The sequence below is a fragment of the Ursus arctos genome, unplaced genomic scaffold (assembly GCF_023065955.2).
Source record: "Ursus arctos isolate Adak ecotype North America unplaced genomic scaffold, UrsArc2.0 scaffold_15, whole genome shotgun sequence".
Taxonomy (NCBI): Eukaryota; Metazoa; Chordata; class Mammalia; order Carnivora; family Ursidae; genus Ursus; species Ursus arctos.
The window spans coordinates 4,615,930-4,632,565 of record NW_026622819.1 but is presented as its reverse complement, the minus strand read 5'-3'; the positions used below and the strand labels follow the sequence as shown (position 1 = coordinate 4,632,565).

Sequence of the window (16,636 nt, the reverse complement as noted above, 5' to 3'; positions counted from 1 at the left end):
ATTTCCAAGCGTCTTCGGACGCCATTTGTATACAAGCAGTCGATGCATCGGACCTTCATGGATGCCACCTGGTGGGACCTACGTGCTGAGGCTTCTGGCCGGACGTGTGTGCGTAAGTAAAAGCAACACAACTGCATTTCACTATTTTGAAATTCACCACTGCGTTTATTCTGAAACAGCCATAATTAGATCGACTTCAGAGACTATATTGAGTGCTTTGTCGTAGGAAAGGCTACACGTGATAGAAACCAACACGAGTAGCTTACAATAAAGAACTGATCCTTGGAGGTATAAGGATGGGGTCTCAGACGCCGAGGAGCAGCAGAGAAGTGGGAGGAGCAGAAAGGAAGCGGGAGCCGAGGACCTGGTGGACTGAGCATTGAACCCTCTAGGACTCTCTCTTCCAGCCCTTCCCATCCACGCCTGCCCTGGGGGGTTGTGTCTCTCCCTCCCCCAACTCGTCCTCCTCCCTCTTCCCTCTTCTTCTCTCAGAACTTCTACCTCTGCTCGTCATGGAGTACGAGAGCACCTGGCCTGCACATTTTGCTATTTTAGCCCCTGAGAGAGGCCATCCAGATGTGACCTCTGGTCCTGCATCAGGAAGCCCAGAATGTAACTTGTAGGTGCCGGAGTGGGACAGGGGCACCTGGACACAGCCATTCCTGCAAGAACCATGTGGGGAAGTGGGAGGAGGAGATCCAGCAAGGGGATGCTGCTCTCAGAAGAAGGGGGTCCCGGATGATGAAGGTGAAAGGCGCCTGTTGTATGCATGCCCACAGTGGTGCGGAGCGCAGTGCTGGGGACCAGCTGTGGAAGGGAGTGTGAAGCCCAGGGTCCGTGTAAGAACTGAGGGGTGGCATGACCCACGTGAACCAATGACTTGTATCTTTAATCCGAGACATGGCTCTGAGCCTGGATATGGGCTCCATGCGCACCCGTCACACTAGCGACGGAGTGGATACGTTTGTTCCAGGAATGCAGTAGTGTGAGATTCTCCCAGGTTACGAGGGCATCCTGCACGGGAATGACACAGCTCCTGGGACGATCGGACAACAGGAAGCTGCAAGTGTGGCACTTTGGGGACAGAGGTTCCAGCAGAGAAGAGGGCCATTGACAGGGGTGAAAGGTTTAAGAAGGGGTAAGACGAGGAGAGGTCTGACGTCACCCTGCAAGGATGCACGGCCTGCTTTGCTGACGTTCGGGTGTGTATGTGCAATGTGTCCTAGTCTCCTTGGGCAGCCATCGCGAAGCGCCGAGGCTGGGCGGCTTCAACACAGACCTTTACGTTCTCCCAGCCTCTCTCCTGGAGGCTGCAAGTCCGGGGTGGAGGGGTTGGCAGGGCTGGCTTCTCCTGAGGCCTCCTCCTGGGCGTGCAGAGGGCCACCGTCTTGTTGCCTCCCCGCAGGGTCCTCTGTCTGTGTGCTCCGGCCCCTGGCATCTCCTCTGCGCGCCCTAATCTGTCCTTGCGGGGATACCTGTCTGTCGTCATCTAACTGCCTCGTTAAAATCCTATGTCTAAATACACTCCCATTCTGAGGCACTTAGAGTCACGGCCTTGACATGTGAGTCTGGGAAACACAATTCAGGCCAAAACATGATGGAGCTGGATGTTTTTCTGGGGTCCCCTTCTAGAGGTCATTGGACCTCTCTGGGCAGGGTTTGTGCTGTATGTCAATAAGCAGTTCCAGTGAGCCTTGGTCCCTGGGATAATTAGTGGGTCCGTTGTAAATGGGACTAATTGAGGAGGGGCTGAAATGACAGATCAGGAGATGCCTCTCTCTTGTCATGGGAAGTGAAAAAGGTTCAGGTGAGGTCAGCAGAGCTGCCTTCCGGGTTGGCATGCCCTGCTGCTGGGACTGCAGAACAGCCTTGAATGGGGTCTGGTGACCATGCCAGCCTCTAGGATGCGCCCAGGGAGTGTCTGGGCAGGAACCGGAGAGCCAAGTGCTCTAAAGGGGGCCCCAGGGCCTCTGGGAGGCAGGCCAGCAGATGCAAGGTCCACTGGCATCAGAACCAGGAATTTCGTCGCTCAGATGTAAGCTTCGGGGGCAGAGAAAAGCTACAGCAGTTTATAGGGCGGGCCCCCAGGAACGCTCCACCGAGGGGTTGTATTTGGTTCTGGTGATTGGTGAGGTTGGGCCATTTTGGGGGGGGCGCAGCGGGGTTGTGAGAGCTGCCCCCCGACGATGCTGCACTGCATTGCCTGCTGACCTCTGGCTTCTCACAGCTTGGTTAGAGTGCTCTCCCGGGCGACCCTCACACCCTGCTTTGTTCCACTTCTAAGGCAGGTACCCTCCCTGTGCAGAGGGGAGTAACACTCGTGTTCACAGCCGGCTTGGCGCGGAGCTGCAGTAAACCCAACGCCGTTTCTGAGGGATGTGTAATTAGTGCCAATTTTCACAGGAAGCTTCTTAGCACTGATTAAAAGCACTGGAGGCAATGGTGAGAATTACCAGGACTTTCCTTTCCCGCTCCCAGAGCTGCTCATTAGACCCGGGGAGGAACCGACTGCTGTCAACATCCTTGATGTGAGACTCACAAACGGGGGCCACGGAGAGCCCGCTCAGCTTGCACTAATGGGGAGAATCACGAGGCTGACATTTGAATCTCAGATTCACTCTGCCGTCCTCCTCACACGGCGCTTGTCCACACGCACCTGCTGGCCAGACCCAGCCGAGCGCTCTGCATTGGGCTGCCTGAATTTCCCTTCCATTTCCCCCGTAGTTATTGGGTATTTCCTGACCACCTAAACACACTTAAATAAATTGTATCATTGTAGGGAACTTAGTAATTTCATAACACCTGAATAACATCTAAGTATGGCTATAAAAATCGCAGGAGTGAAAATCGCAGAAATTAGTGGTGGAACCTGTAATTAAAACAGAAAATATACATTCATCTAATGTATTGACACGTGATTAAACTGAAACATAAAGATGAAATATTTCATCTTTTCTACCTCTGTTGCCCCGCTAGTTAAGAAACCTTAATTGGATAACTGCCTGCTTACCAAATGTGCGAGACCCGGTCTCTAGCAGCACAGAGAAGCACCTGACATGCATGCCACAGCTGGAGTACTTCGCTGTGCGTGTGAGAGAGCCGTCGGTGCGGTGGCCCAGGCCGTGTGGGCTGCAGGCATCCAGGGGCACGCACGGGGCAGGAAGGAGGGAGGACCTTTCGGCCTGTGGGGCCCTGTGAGGAGAGTGGCAATGGTGACCATCTGGGGAGGGAGGGTCGGGGCTCTGGGGGAATGGGATCTCCTTCTGGCCAAAGGGGGACTGGCAGAGGAAGGGCAGAGCCTGGAGCTCGGGGAATGCTGAGGTCACCCAGTGGAGGAAGAGGTAAGGGGTCTGGATGACAGTGGTGTCAGGAGGCATGGAGGGAAGGGACAGGTGACATGCATTTCAAAGGGAGAGTCAAGAGACTGTGCTTTGGGTTAGATCTTGGCTGTGTTTGTGGTAGAACTTCAAAGCTTCTGGAAACCGCTCTTGTGAGAGTCGCCACCCACCTCCTCAGCGTTAGTTTAAAATGGCCTTTAGAACCTTCCTGTCATTCCACTTTTTCCCTACAGTTCACATTCTTGACCTCTTGGGTCTTGCTCATATGGTGACATTGGAACATAGAACTGAAGGAAAGGAGGGGGTGAGCCAGGACAGCATATCTGATGGATGCAGTGATATTTCAAATCACTGAGAAATTTAGAGGAGGTTTATTCTGGGGAGAGGTCTCTTCTCTGAGGTATCAGGTTCCCCCACATCTCTCCCCAAATGTCAGGTGAATTATTTGTCTCTCTTGCCTGTCCTTTTCTTTCCTTCTGATGGTTTTCTCTATATACCGCACGATCCTTACAGTGTGGTTTAAGGGTGGCAGATGGGTTAATTTATCCAGATAGCTGGTATAAATTTCCTTTGCTAATATGTGTGGAAATCTGGCTTCTGAATAAGAAAAGTTCCAGAGATCTCTGTATATGTTGGGGAGGCTTTTTGAGTAACAGGCCTTACTTTTGAGTAAATGAATAGATGGTGGATTTGGGGTAAGGTTTAATTCACCTGTCTGTCCATCCATCCATCCATCCACCCATCCATCCATGCGTCTATCTTATCTACTTTGCCTGGAGGAGTCTGGAATGTTGGAGCTCTGTTTTCACCAAAATCTGGGGGTTAGGGGCAGGGAATTGGAGGGCGAACTCAGGCAGACATTGCACAATTGGACGCTCGATCCCTCCATCCTCCATCCCTTCTTCTGTTGTTTTCCTTCCATATCTATCCACAGTGCCTGCCACCGCTGGGTCTAGAGCTTCTCCTAGGTTCTGAGCATGACGGTTTATCTCCCTCTTCTGGGCATAACATAAGATTGGAAGCCAGACCTCCTGGGCATCCATCCTGGCTTCCATGCTCCCATGCCCTATGACCCTGGGCAAGTTGCGTGACCCCTCTGTTCCTCCGTCTTCTCAGCTACAAACAGAGAGAGTAACTGTGCTGATCTTTCAGGGCTGTTGTGAGCTCTGGATGTGAGAATATGTGTGTCAAAGGTCCCACTGGGCATAGACATGACCCTCACTTGGTGCATGTCCCTGATACGGTCATTGCCATCACTGTCATTAGTGCCGTCATGGTCCTTACCCTCTGCTCTATTTCCTCTCTCTGGATTTCAGGTTATCACTTTTCAAGTTTCCTGAAATTTGGTGAAATTTCTCACTTGTTGACCAGTCTTTTCCTGTTCTCTTTGCCAGTATGAGTTCATTCCTCCATCCTCTGTTTCACTCTCTCTCTCTCTAGTAATCATTTTACTCTAACTCTAACTTTATTGGTGTCTCAGCAGGAAGAGGAGAGACAAATGGGTGCTCGGTCACCTTTTCTCTTCTTGTTTTTGAGAGTTCCAAATCACCTAAGATGATGGGGTCCATTATATTTAAAAGACAAAATAGCTTTCCTTTGTGGCAGTCTGATGCCCAGGGCACTGAACTCTTTAATAACTGAACCCTTACTCAACAGTTCAATAGGCTCCCCTCACTGCGTGTCTGAGCTTTATGAAGGCAGTCACCTGTTGTCAGCTGTTTGTCTGTATTGTCTTGAAACTTAGTTTAGCATCTCTCCAGGAGCCCAAAGCATTTTCTACAGTATAGCCTTTTCATTACTAACTTGAAGGCTATATTACATTACTAACTGCCGTTACAAATAATACCTCTGCACGAAGTGGGAGCAGGTAGCAGGTGGTCACCTGTCATGATGCAGCAGGTGTGTCATGACTCCCATTCACAGAGAAAGGAATTTCATGGCAGCAACCCATTCCTTATTCCATAACTTTTAGCTGAGAATGAGAAATGGTCATTCTGGCTACTGATTGGCCGAATATTGGTGAGACTTCGTAAGAGAAAGGCAGGTTAGGACCCGCAGGTGCTCAGCACCACACCATAACCACACTGGATACAGACACATGTGAATGAGACTCACTTCATTCCCAGATCATGGCTGAGACCTCTCCTCACCACTCCATCATGGTTGCCTCCCCCGCGGCGTTCCATCCCTCAGCCGTGCACAGGGACCTCACCTGCACCCGGCGCACAGCGGATGGGGCTGCTTAGCTCTCCTGGTGGTGAGGCCTGCAGTTACCAGGTCAGGATCTTGCCCTGTGTGTCGGCAGCAGGATGTCTGTCCACATGCATGCTTCCTCTGAACTCCCCATCCAGGATACGTCTATGTAAAAACTGCTTACTGTCCGGTGATGAACATCTGTTGAGGGGATGGCCTTCTTCCATGAGTTGGGTGGTTAATGGGGAAAGATGGTGCCGAGGAGCTGAATATCTTGCTTTCCCTAAACAGATAAGCAGTGAATCAGCAGAGAGCGTGTGCACCTGTGTCTTGTTTGTTATCTATTCTCGAATGACAAAGTGACCCAATATAATAGTGATCGTTCATCATCTCCCCTGGTTTCTCTGGTCAGGAATTCAGCATAGTCCAGGAGGTTCCTGGCTTGGGGTCCCTCATGGGATGACAGTCGGACAGTTTCTGTGGTGGGGTCATCTCCAAGGCTTCTTTGCTCGCATGTGTGCTGCCTGGGTGGGGGGCACCCCAACAGCTGGGGGTCTCAGGCGTCCGTGGTCTCTTGACATGGTCTTTCTAGCATGGGCTAGCTCATTCCCTGCTTGGGGGATTAGGATTCCAAAGCTCCTCTCGTGAAGGAGAGAGGGAGAGAACGAGAGAGAGGGAGAGAGAGCCAAGCGCAACCCTTTCTACCTTTTGTGACCCGGCCCCGGAAGTCACCCATGCCTTCCCTGCCGTGCTTTATTTTCTGATGCATTTGGGAAAACACACCCAGGTACAGAGAGAAAGGAGAATAGATCCAACTCTCGATGAAGCAGGAGGCTCTGAAAGAGGTTGCAGAACTCGAAATATTGCTGCAGTCATTTTAGGAAAACATAATCCACTTACCTTGAGGTCTTTTTTCCTTTTATTGACAAAGGTAAATTTTCTTTAAAAAAACATTGCTCACTGCTGTTTGTCAGAACAGCATATGCCTTGGTCATGTGTCCCTCCCCCTGGACCACCAGCCTCATGAGATGACGTGGCTCCCTCTGCTATGGGGTGACTTCAGGCTCCCTCTGCTATGGGGTGACTTCAGGCTCCCTCTGCTATGGGGTGACTTCAGGCTCCCTCTGCTATTGGAGTGACTTCAGGCTCCCTCTGCTATGGGGGTGACTTCAGGCTCCCTCTGCTATGGGGGTGACTTCAGGCTCCCTCTGCTATGGGGGTGACTTCAGGCTCCCTCTGCTATGGGGGTGACTTCAGGCTCCCTCTGCTATGGGGGTGACTTCAGGCTCCCTCTGCTATGGGGGTGACTTCAGGCTCCCTCTGCTATGGGGGTGACTTCAGGCAGCCCCTGGGTCAGCATCAGCCTCGCGATCTCTGAAGTCAAGGTGAAAACGCTGGTCTCAGTAGCTGGCAGGAAAGCCGGGTGGCATCCCAGGAGAGAACAGAGGAACCCCATGTGAACACACAGCCTGGACACGGTTTCTGCATACTTCGTAGAGGACCGTCCTTTACAACACTCTGGATTGGTCCAGAGGCTCTGAAGGTGTTGACTAAAAACGGCTTCCTCTTGCTCCCTGTGTATCGGTGGAATGAAAAATGAATAATCCTGGCAAGAATGAAGTCGGTCCTATGGCCTGTGTCCCTGTTTCCACAGGATGGACACCTGCTGTCACCTATCTGCATAGCTCAGCCAGGGGCCTGTGATGGACAGGGCAGGGACTCCAGGGGCCATTGGGAAATCAACTGCTTGGAACTACAGAGTTGGTACAACCATTGTCTAGTTATGATACCTGAAACTTGAGCCCTTCATAGCCCACACTCCCAGCCTGTGGTTCCAGAAATCTCCAAGGCTCTCTGTGTTGATCTGTCCTGGGCCGGAGCCCTGGGGCTTTGCTGGAGTGGGAGTGGAAGGGAGGGGTGGTTGAGAGGTGACTGGCAGGAGCTGCAAGGTTGCAGGGTGGGGCTGCCGTTGGGGAGGGGGAAGGGATACTAGAGGGAGAAGGGGAACAAAATCGAGATGCAGGAAGTCCTCTGTGACCAGGGAGGGGACAGGCAGCACTTTTGCTGGCTGGCCACAGATGGCTGGTGGGTACCTGGGGACTCCCTTCCAGAAAGCTGGGTCCATGGGATGTGCCAGGGTCATTTTCAACCTGTCCCACAGGAGAAGCATAGAGAGATGACCTGGGCCACCTACCATCCCAGAGTTAAGGGACAGCCTCTGATTTTGACGGGGAAAGTCAGGAGTGTGGTGGAATGGGGATTCCGGTCTCTGGCCTTGAGGGGGGCCTTGCTGCCTAGTGGAGACCATTGGGTGGCGGGCTGCCTCCCAGGTGGAATCCTAAGGGGCATGACTGGAAAGCCTAGCCCCACCGGCTGCTGTTCCTCCAGGCTGTAGGAGGGATGGATGTCGCTGGCTGCTGGCTAAGGGGCATGTCCTTGCTGGGACTGTCCTGGGAGCTCTGGGTCTCCGTCCACCTCGTTGGAAGCTTCCATTTCCAATCCAGGGGTTGGGGGCTTGATCAGCTCTGCAGGTGAGAGAGAACCTCTTCCTTTGGCTTGAGCTATTCAGTGCCAGCACTTTCTGCCCCAGGGATCTCCCCATCCTAGAGCAACTCCTGACCTGTCAATACAAGCAGAGCTGGCCCAGGCTCTGCTGGGAGGGGCTCACAGTGCAGCTTCTCACGAGGAGAAGCATCCAGCACATTGGTTTCCAGGGACCAAATCTAATGTAGTTTTCTGATCTTGGACTGATCTCCTAGTCTGCATTTTGAGATGAAGGGAAACACAGGTGTGGTATTCTGATGCCATCCCCTCCTTCCCAGGGGGATATCAGGGCCAGCCCTTCTTGTCTGGGCTGTGCCCACACGCACGCACCCACCGCTGGGCTGCGACACCAGCGGGATCGGGCGGGGGGGCGGTGGGGCAGGCGGGCTGATTCTAGATTTCAGCTCCAAACTTGAAATGGAGAAGAAAGAACCCTGAATATTTGTTTCTGTCATATTTGCAAAAAGCAAAAAAAAAAGAAAAAGAAAGAAAATTCTCATATCATGCTTGCACACAAGCACATGCATAGTGTTATTATTTTCTGCTTGATTTATGGAGTGGTTGCTAGAGGACACATGGTACTTCTCGGTTCCGTGAATTTTCCACACAATTACTGTTGCAACACTTCGTGATGTGCTTTCGCTTTTCTTTATTTTTATTTTTTTTAGGATTGAGATCTCAGAGATGAGAGAACCGTAGACCTGAGGCTCGGGGTCTCATCTTTTCTTCCCTGTCCTCTCGGAGGGGTGGGAAGGGGTGAAGACGGAACCGGGGGAGGCCTCCCTGGGCAGCAGCATGTGAACCCCACCTACTCCTCCATTTTCTGCTGTTCGCCCCAAATGCATTTCTATACACTGAAGCCGGAGACTTGCATTTTTTCAGAGAGAAAAGAAAAGCTGCATGCCTGGCATTTCCTCCAGTTTCTGGAGTGTGTGCATCCCTCAGCATGTGGGACATGGGCCCAGCTGGCCTTGCTCTGACACCTGAGCCTGACATAGGGTGCAGGCAGGTAGTTGTCAGTGGCCAGAGGGGAACACTCAGGGTCTTCTCGAAGCCTGGGAAAACATTGCGTGCTTCCTGTTCAGGGCAATGTGGCTGCCCCCCCCCCCAACTGTTTCCTCCCCAGGCATGTGAGCCTAGGGGAGAGGCCAGGAGGAGAGGCTGGCAGGCTCCTGCAGGGGGCAGAGTGGGAGGTGGGCTGGGGCAGGAGGGCCTAGGTGTTTGCTACATGGAGGAGGCGGCATTGGGAGAGTGGGGTTGGCATTTGGTCAGACTTCACAGCTCATTCTGAGCGTTCTGGGTATCCAGGGGGGTTTCAGTCTGCTCTCCCCCTCCAGCAGGTCCACAGGGGTCAGCGGTCCACACCACCCACCAGCCTCAGAAAATCAGAGAAACAGCTTCCACGCGGAAGAAGCTCGTGAAAGGCCAGCACGCACACCATGTTCTGTTAGCAGACGAATGCCTCCTGCTAGGGTCTTTTCCAGTTCTGGAATCCAGTCCCAGATGGGGGATGGATTTCTATTCCAAGGACGGCATCTACACTTTTCAAAGTGAGCTGGTCACCTTTGCCCGCTCTGTCAACCCACCCACTCCTTTGGATTTCTGGGCTGGACTCTGTGTGTCCCCGCCCCTGGGGAAGCCACGGGGACTCCACATCCTGTGTCCCTCTCAAGGGTCTGTCGGGTAGTAGGTGAGAGTCCAGGAAAGTAAATTGTTCCCAGCAGGGAGTGCAGCATACCAAATCAAGTGCCAGATTTCAATTTTCTAATGGGCTGTGTAACCACAAAATGACGTCATCCTGCCCCGAATAGTAATTAATCAAAGACTAAAAGATCCTCTCCTCCGGTTAAACAAAAGGACCCGGACAAGTGAGGAGGCTCCCGTTAGAGCAGGTGCTCCCTCCTGGTGTGCAGGGGATGCTCTTCGTCAGGCCCCGGCGGCTCTAGCCCTGGGATGTGGAGCGAGCAGCACCTCGCTGCCCACAGATGCCACTGGGCACGGGCTGGAGGCCACAGCTCCCGAGCCCACGTGGGACACGGAGATGGAGGCAGAGGTGGTTAAACAAATGGAAAGAGGAGTCATGGCCGGTAGACAGGGCAGTTGAGACAGGGTCCCAGCCCTTCTCAAGAGGAGATGCAGAGGCAGCTGATGGGAAGGGCTGGCTTCTGTACGAGCTGCACAGGCCACGTCCCCTGTGCTCCCCTAAGAGCAGTGCTGCCCTCAGTATGGGAAGGAGAAGGGGGAGCACGGAGGAAGCAAAGCCAGGGCAGGGTGTGGGTCACCCTGGAAGAGATGATGGCGGCTGCAGGCGGAGAAGCTAAGGAGAGGTGCACCTGCAGCTGCCTTCTGGAAAGCAGGGGACCAGGCTCCAGCTGACCCTGCTGAGGCAGCAGAACCGTCTGGGCATCAGCATCCAGGGTGGAGCAGAACCTGGCGCTTCCACTTCCTGGCTGTGTGATCTCTGGCAGGTGGCAGAATCACCCTCTGCCTCGGTCTACTCACCTATAAATTGAGGATTATTAATAGGAACACTACAATAACTCTCTAATAGGTAGAGATCGAGAAGGAGCACCTGTCTCCCTGCTGCGGCTGCTCCCCCTGCCATTCCCACTGCCACACCTGCCTCGCCGGCGCATTCCAGAGACGTCCTGCTGCCTACACCTAGCGAATTGGGGGGAAGAAAAGGAAGAAAGAAAAAATGTATCTAGAGCAGTGGTTCGCGAGTTCTCTGTCCCTTAGAATCTGCTGTAAATATTCTGAAAGTTCCAGAGCTGGACTAGTCCCCCCACCAATGAAATCCCAGTCTCTGGGTTTGGGATTCAAACATCAGTGGTTTTGAAGCTCCTCGGGTGACTGCAGGGAACGATTGCCCTAGGCGGTCTGTTAGAGCAGAGGAGAGCCAGTAGCTGGTATGTCCTCAGCTCTTTGGTAGGACTATGTTTTCCTGGTGCCCTGGAAACTGCTAACCTCATTTCTCGACATTCCTTAAGGCATAGGATGCCACAACCTGACAGCCAGACTCGACTGTGCAACAGTTGCAACTCAGGTCCTAATTAAACTGGAGCAGGGCCCGTGGCCACCTTACAGTATCTTTACTGCAAGAGAGCAATTTTGTTCTTGTCCTCCTCTGTGTCTTCCCCCTTGATCCAGCCTTTTCCTGGGGGACCTTTGTTGCAGCTGGATCCAAGAATCACATAATCTCCTGTGATAGTGACCTTCCCACTAATGTTTGAAGCTCCCTTTGATAACAGGAGATTCAAAAGAGAACGAACCATTTCAAAATGGACTTACCAAGACCCAATAAGGGTTTCTCATTGCACATTAATTCTAAATGCCTTCCCTCCTCTGGCTTGGGAAGGAATTCATCACCAGTGGCAGTGGAGCTGAGCCCTACCCCACACAATTCATTACCCTCCCGACCAGCCAGGCCATCTTCCGTGTTGTTTTCTTCCAAGTGGCAGCGTCTCCTCTATACCGAGCTGATCATTTCCCTCCGGCTATTCTGCCACGGATTTATCCACATCAGATCTTCTCTCCTTTGTATCTGTCCACTTCTGAAATTTAGATTTATCTGTTTTGTTACCGAATGAGAAATGGCCCCTGTCAATGTTGCTTAGATGAGTTTGTGGGTAGGAGTCACAAATCATCGGATGCCGCAGAGCCCTGCCTGCCTTCAGTGTGGAGGCTTGGGGTCCCCTGGGGGAGGGGTCCCAGCATTGCGCTTACACGTGTGTCCCCAGGCTCACCCCGTGTGAGACTGACACATAGGATTTTATTGCCCAGCATTTATATCTGAAGACATTGCAGGATCAAGTGTGTTGTTATCTGTTCTCTCCCCCATCCAAATTTCTTTCCATCTTAAGATCACATGCATGCCTATCACCTTGTATTTGTGCAAGACATGCCCATCATTTTTACCGGAGATCCTGTACCCATCTTGTTTGTTGCGTCGGCTCAAACCTCTGCACACGGGCACCTCGGGGGTAGCAGGTTTGTGCTGCCTCTTGCCATGTTGCCGTGTGAACGTAGGGCCAGCTGAGCCATGCTTCCAGCCTCTCTCCTCTTGCCTTCCTGGCCATGGCAACAATTCATGCTTTTGTCCACGTTTGTTCCATTAGCCTCGTGTGTCCTTCTGCTAGAGACGTGCGTGTGTGGGGTTGGCCATCCTGGGCCACGGCTTCAGATGCTGTGCAAATGACGCTCTGGCCCTCCTGGGGGCCGTGGGGCTTTCCTCGTAGAAAAATACCTGATCACATGGACTCACTTCTCGGATCTTTGCATTTTTCTGCCCAGAGATCTAGAGACCCTGGTTAATGGCGCTCCGGGAAAGCAGCGGTCATTACTATAAAATAGAAAATAACTGTGGGGGGCTCAGTGGCTCAGTGGCTCAGTCAGTGAAGCATCTGCCGTTGGCTTGGGTCATGATCTCAGGGCCCTGGGATAGAGCCCCGCATCACATCAGGCTCCCTGCTCAATGGGGAGTCTGCTGCTCCCTCTTCCCCTCCACTCACCCCTCCTTGGCTGTGTCTCTTTGTCTCAAATAAATAAATAAAATCTTTAAAAAAGAAAAAAAACCTAAAAAATGGATCCCTCATGGTTGAGGGAGGTGGAGCGGGACAGGGGAGCGGAGGGGCATTTTTCTGTTCTGTAATGTTGTGTAAAGAAGCGTCACAAGTAAAAGCAAGCACCCACACAACTATGCAGGTAGAGGAAGGTAAAAGGAGGCTGGACGTCACCCACGACCACCACAGTGTTGCAGTAACTCCCTTCTACTTCACTTCGGAGAACCCCAAATAGCTCTCTGTTGCTCCCCAAACCTTGACAATCTCAAGTTTGAACCTGGGGGGGGGGGGAGTTCTGTCCTCTGGGAATCTGGGCTGCAGTCAGGTGACAAGACCACACAGCTGCCGCCAGCCTGGCTCCCGAGCTCCAGACCCTCTCTGGGCAGGGAGACTTGTGGTCCCTCCGCGGGTCCCCCGTCCATGAGCCCTGGAGGCAGTCTGCACCTGTCTTTGCAAGCATGTTCTGCTTCCTGGCTGCACTGACTCACTAGGTGGTCCTGTTAGGTCCCAGGCTTGTCTTTTGTCTGTCTGGCTCTCCCTCATCGCCTGCTTGCCTTATGAGAAACGGGCTCCCTTTCTTACTGGTCCAGACTGATGTTACCAGCTGACACACAGTATTTTAAGAGAATGTCACCGAGAATGTCGAGAATGTTGCTCCTTTCTGTGGTTCTGGCTCTTAGTTAGCAGGGTTATATTTTATCCTCTTATTTACTGGGTGCATCATAAGCATTTCTGTTACATAAACGCAAAATACTGAAACATTTATAAATGTAACCATGATAACAAATTTACACAAATATCATGGTCTATTCTCTATGTACTTAATAATTCTTTTCTCTATGTTTACTATGTATCTACCATTAACGTTTTAGACCTGTCAAGATAGAGAGAATTTGAGGCTGGAAAAATGACACTATAAACAAGTCCCATCGATTTCTCTTACTTTGATCTGGAAGGATGATGATAACCAAATGTTTGAGAGGGGACTGGCCTTAAATATGACAAAGGCATAATTCAAAACTAGGACAGATCTTGACTAAACGTGTAAATAAAGGGGAGCAGAAGCATGGATGATTTGAAACAATGGATAATAAAAACGATTTTATGCTTTAGATTGAAATACTTATTTTGCATTTGCAATCAGAGCATGTTTCTCACACTGTTCTATTTAAAGTGGCTTATTGACCCCACTGTGACTGAAGATGCCAGGGGGTAGGGACAGCCCAAGGGGGTTGTGGGAATAATCTGGAGGATGAGTGACGTTTGTCTGGGAGGGACAGCAGCACTGTTGTCACCATGCTCAGACACAGTTGTACCATCTTGGTATATTAGAGTACCATCCAGAACCACCCCTCCAACCTGCCTCCCACCCCCCTTGTCCTCACATCCCTGCACTTTTCTCTTGACCAGTGGAACATCGGTAGAACCAATGTGGGCAAAGACTTGGAAAACACCTGTGCCATGGGGCTGGCCCCCTGGCCCTTCCACCATTGCTGTGAGAGGGACATCTGGCTCAGGAGGGGGAGGAGGGACACATGGAGCACACACCTGTGCCACGCCCAGCTGGGACCCACAGGTGTGTAAGCCAAAAAAATGCTTATTGTTACCTGAGTTCCGATTTTTGTGCTGGTTGTACAGTATTATTATGACCATAGATGCCTGATAATATCTACTGTCAATGGGGCTTTCTCTTAAAAATAGACCAGGACGCAGACACAAACCCATCATCATCTTCCTTCCTTCCCTCCTTCCTCACCCCTGCATGACCCCAGCTTTCTTCCAGGGTGTTAGGCACCTGATGTGGAGGAGATATGGAAACAACCAGCAGGATACTCTTCCTGCCGTGAGGAATACAATCTTGGTGCATGCTGGGATCCGGGGCTGGAGGGCACTTAGTAAGCGAGGAGGCAGTGCCACCGAGCATCCAGGGGTCCAACGGGCATCACCCTGGTCCACCTGTCAGCAGTGTGGGCTGGAGTCAATTACTTGGTGTCTCTAAGCCCCAATTTTTTTTTCCTGTAAAATAGCAATAATTATACTAATCTCATGGGGCTTTTGTGAGAATTAAATGAGCCAAGGTAGGTGCATGTGAAGCCCTCAGCCCCGTCCTGGCCTGCAGAAAGTACTGGGCATGGCAGGTGGTGAATACTGACAACAGAACACGCTGCCGCTGGCCGAGGGGGACCAGCTGAGTGCGGTCACCTGCCCGCTGTGTGGAAAGGACGGAGACTGACTGTCGCTGAGGCCACAGGACGCCAGGTATTTTGGTCTGAAGAGTTCCTTGTCCGCTGTGAATTGGAGACCTTTGATGTTTTCTTGCACAATGGCAGCTCTGTCTGCAGCGTGTTTTCCTGAACCCCCAGAGACATGTCAGTGCGGGTGAGTTCCACAACTGCCTTTGGATCCTGCACGTGTAATGTTTCCTTACAGGAGTCTGGAGCCAGCATGCATTTATTTTTAAACCTGTTACTTGGAGGGTAGTTAGCCCCAGGGAATACTATAAGCCAGTCCAGCCTGCCTCCCAGGATGAGGTGAACGTGAACTTGTGTGGGCCACCTACTGTCTTTTAGACATAAAAGCAGAAGCGGAGAGGCATGTGGTGGCCAGTGCGTGAGCTCGCTCTCTTAAGGAGGGTTTCTGGCTTATCTGTGTTTTGAGGAAGCCACCTTGCTTTATGGTGACATTGGAAATAGCTATAAACTATAAACGCTCTGAGTCTTGGCTTATGGCAAGTGGAAACACCATTAGGGTTACTAGATCTTTCTACGTCTTTGTTCACTCTTTGTTGGTTCATCGGTGTAAAGAGAGAACACGGTCTGCGTTTGCTTCATAAAGTAATCCATTTAAGGCAAAGCTTTCTCTATAGCAGGCAACACGGACCATGAAATGTTCCCTGACCTCGAGGGGCTACCCTCAGTCCTATGTTCCAGGTTGCATTTCCCAGGAAGCAGTTCTGAGAAGGAGATTTGTGTACAAAAGTGAATTGGGAAGTGCTTTTGGGTTGCACACCTGACGGGGAGGGAGGGCAGCCGGAAGGGGCAGAATGGAGAGCTGAGCTGTCACGTGGGCATAAGAAAGGCCTCAGTTAATTCCTGGGTGGGGCGGAGGATGGGGGGTGGGGGCTCTGGAGCTGAGAAGGTCCCTTTCAGTGTTCCCCTACTGGTGTGAGGAGGCTGGGCCTTTGAATGGCATATGAATTTGGGCGAGGCGGCGCTCTTCAACCAAGAGCAAATTCCAAAGCCGTCCTTAGCTGAGAGCGGCCAGCAGCACAGGGATGAGGGCTGAGCTGTTCACTGCCGTCCACTCCATTACGGCGCATGCTTGAGTACTAGAGTGTCCACAGGGAAGCTCTAGGGGACCTCCAACCCAGAAGGGACTCTCCCAGGAAAGGCTCAATGAAGCCCAGCTTCCAAGGTGGATCTAGGACCATGGAAACCGTCTTGTACATCGTATGTCCCAGGGGCGTGATCTGCTGGCGGTGTCAGAGCCTCGAAGGCACAGAGGACAAGTTTGGGTAAAAGTGGGGAGCAGTTCTGTCTGCTGGGAAAGTGGAGGTGAAGAGACAGTGGGAAAGTGAGCGATAGTCATCCCCACGGCTCAGACTGGGTTATAGAGAGGGGTGAGACCAGGTGAGAGGCACCCGGCTGAGACCAGGTTAGCGAGAGGCATGTGAGGTCGGCTCAGCTTTCGGACTTCTTTCTCAAGACTACGGATATATGTCATTGTTCCAGACTGAAGTGGTGCGAGCACAGCAGAACCTCAGCCCCTGCAGAGGGGAGAGGTAGAGGGACGAGCTACCTGGTGGATCTAGAAGCGAAAGCCTCGTTAAACAGGGTAAAATAGCTGGACCAGCTGGGTCGGGTGGAAGGGCGCTCCACGGAGGAGTGTCTCAAGTGCCAGACTGAGCAGTTTGGAGTTAATATTTGATCCCCAAGGAGCCCTGGTCTAGGTTTTGGGATCTGGAGAGCCACGAAAGAGCATGAGCGAGAATGGTGTGGG

General features: G+C 52.0%; 1 protein-coding gene across 2 annotated transcripts in view; it reads left to right on the top strand.

The window, feature by feature from the left end:
* Positions 1-16,636, top strand: part of MED10 (mediator complex subunit 10) — a 209,910-nt gene that overhangs the window by 166,282 nt on the left and 26,992 nt on the right. For both annotated transcript variants that reach the window (XR_007191147.2, XM_057312154.1), the window contains exon 4: positions 1-112. Coding sequence is in view for 1 of the 2 variants with exons in the window: in XM_057312154.1 (XP_057168137.1) it covers positions 1-112 (112 nt within the window). In the remaining variant the exon portion in view is untranslated. The remainder of the gene's footprint in view (positions 113-16,636) is intronic.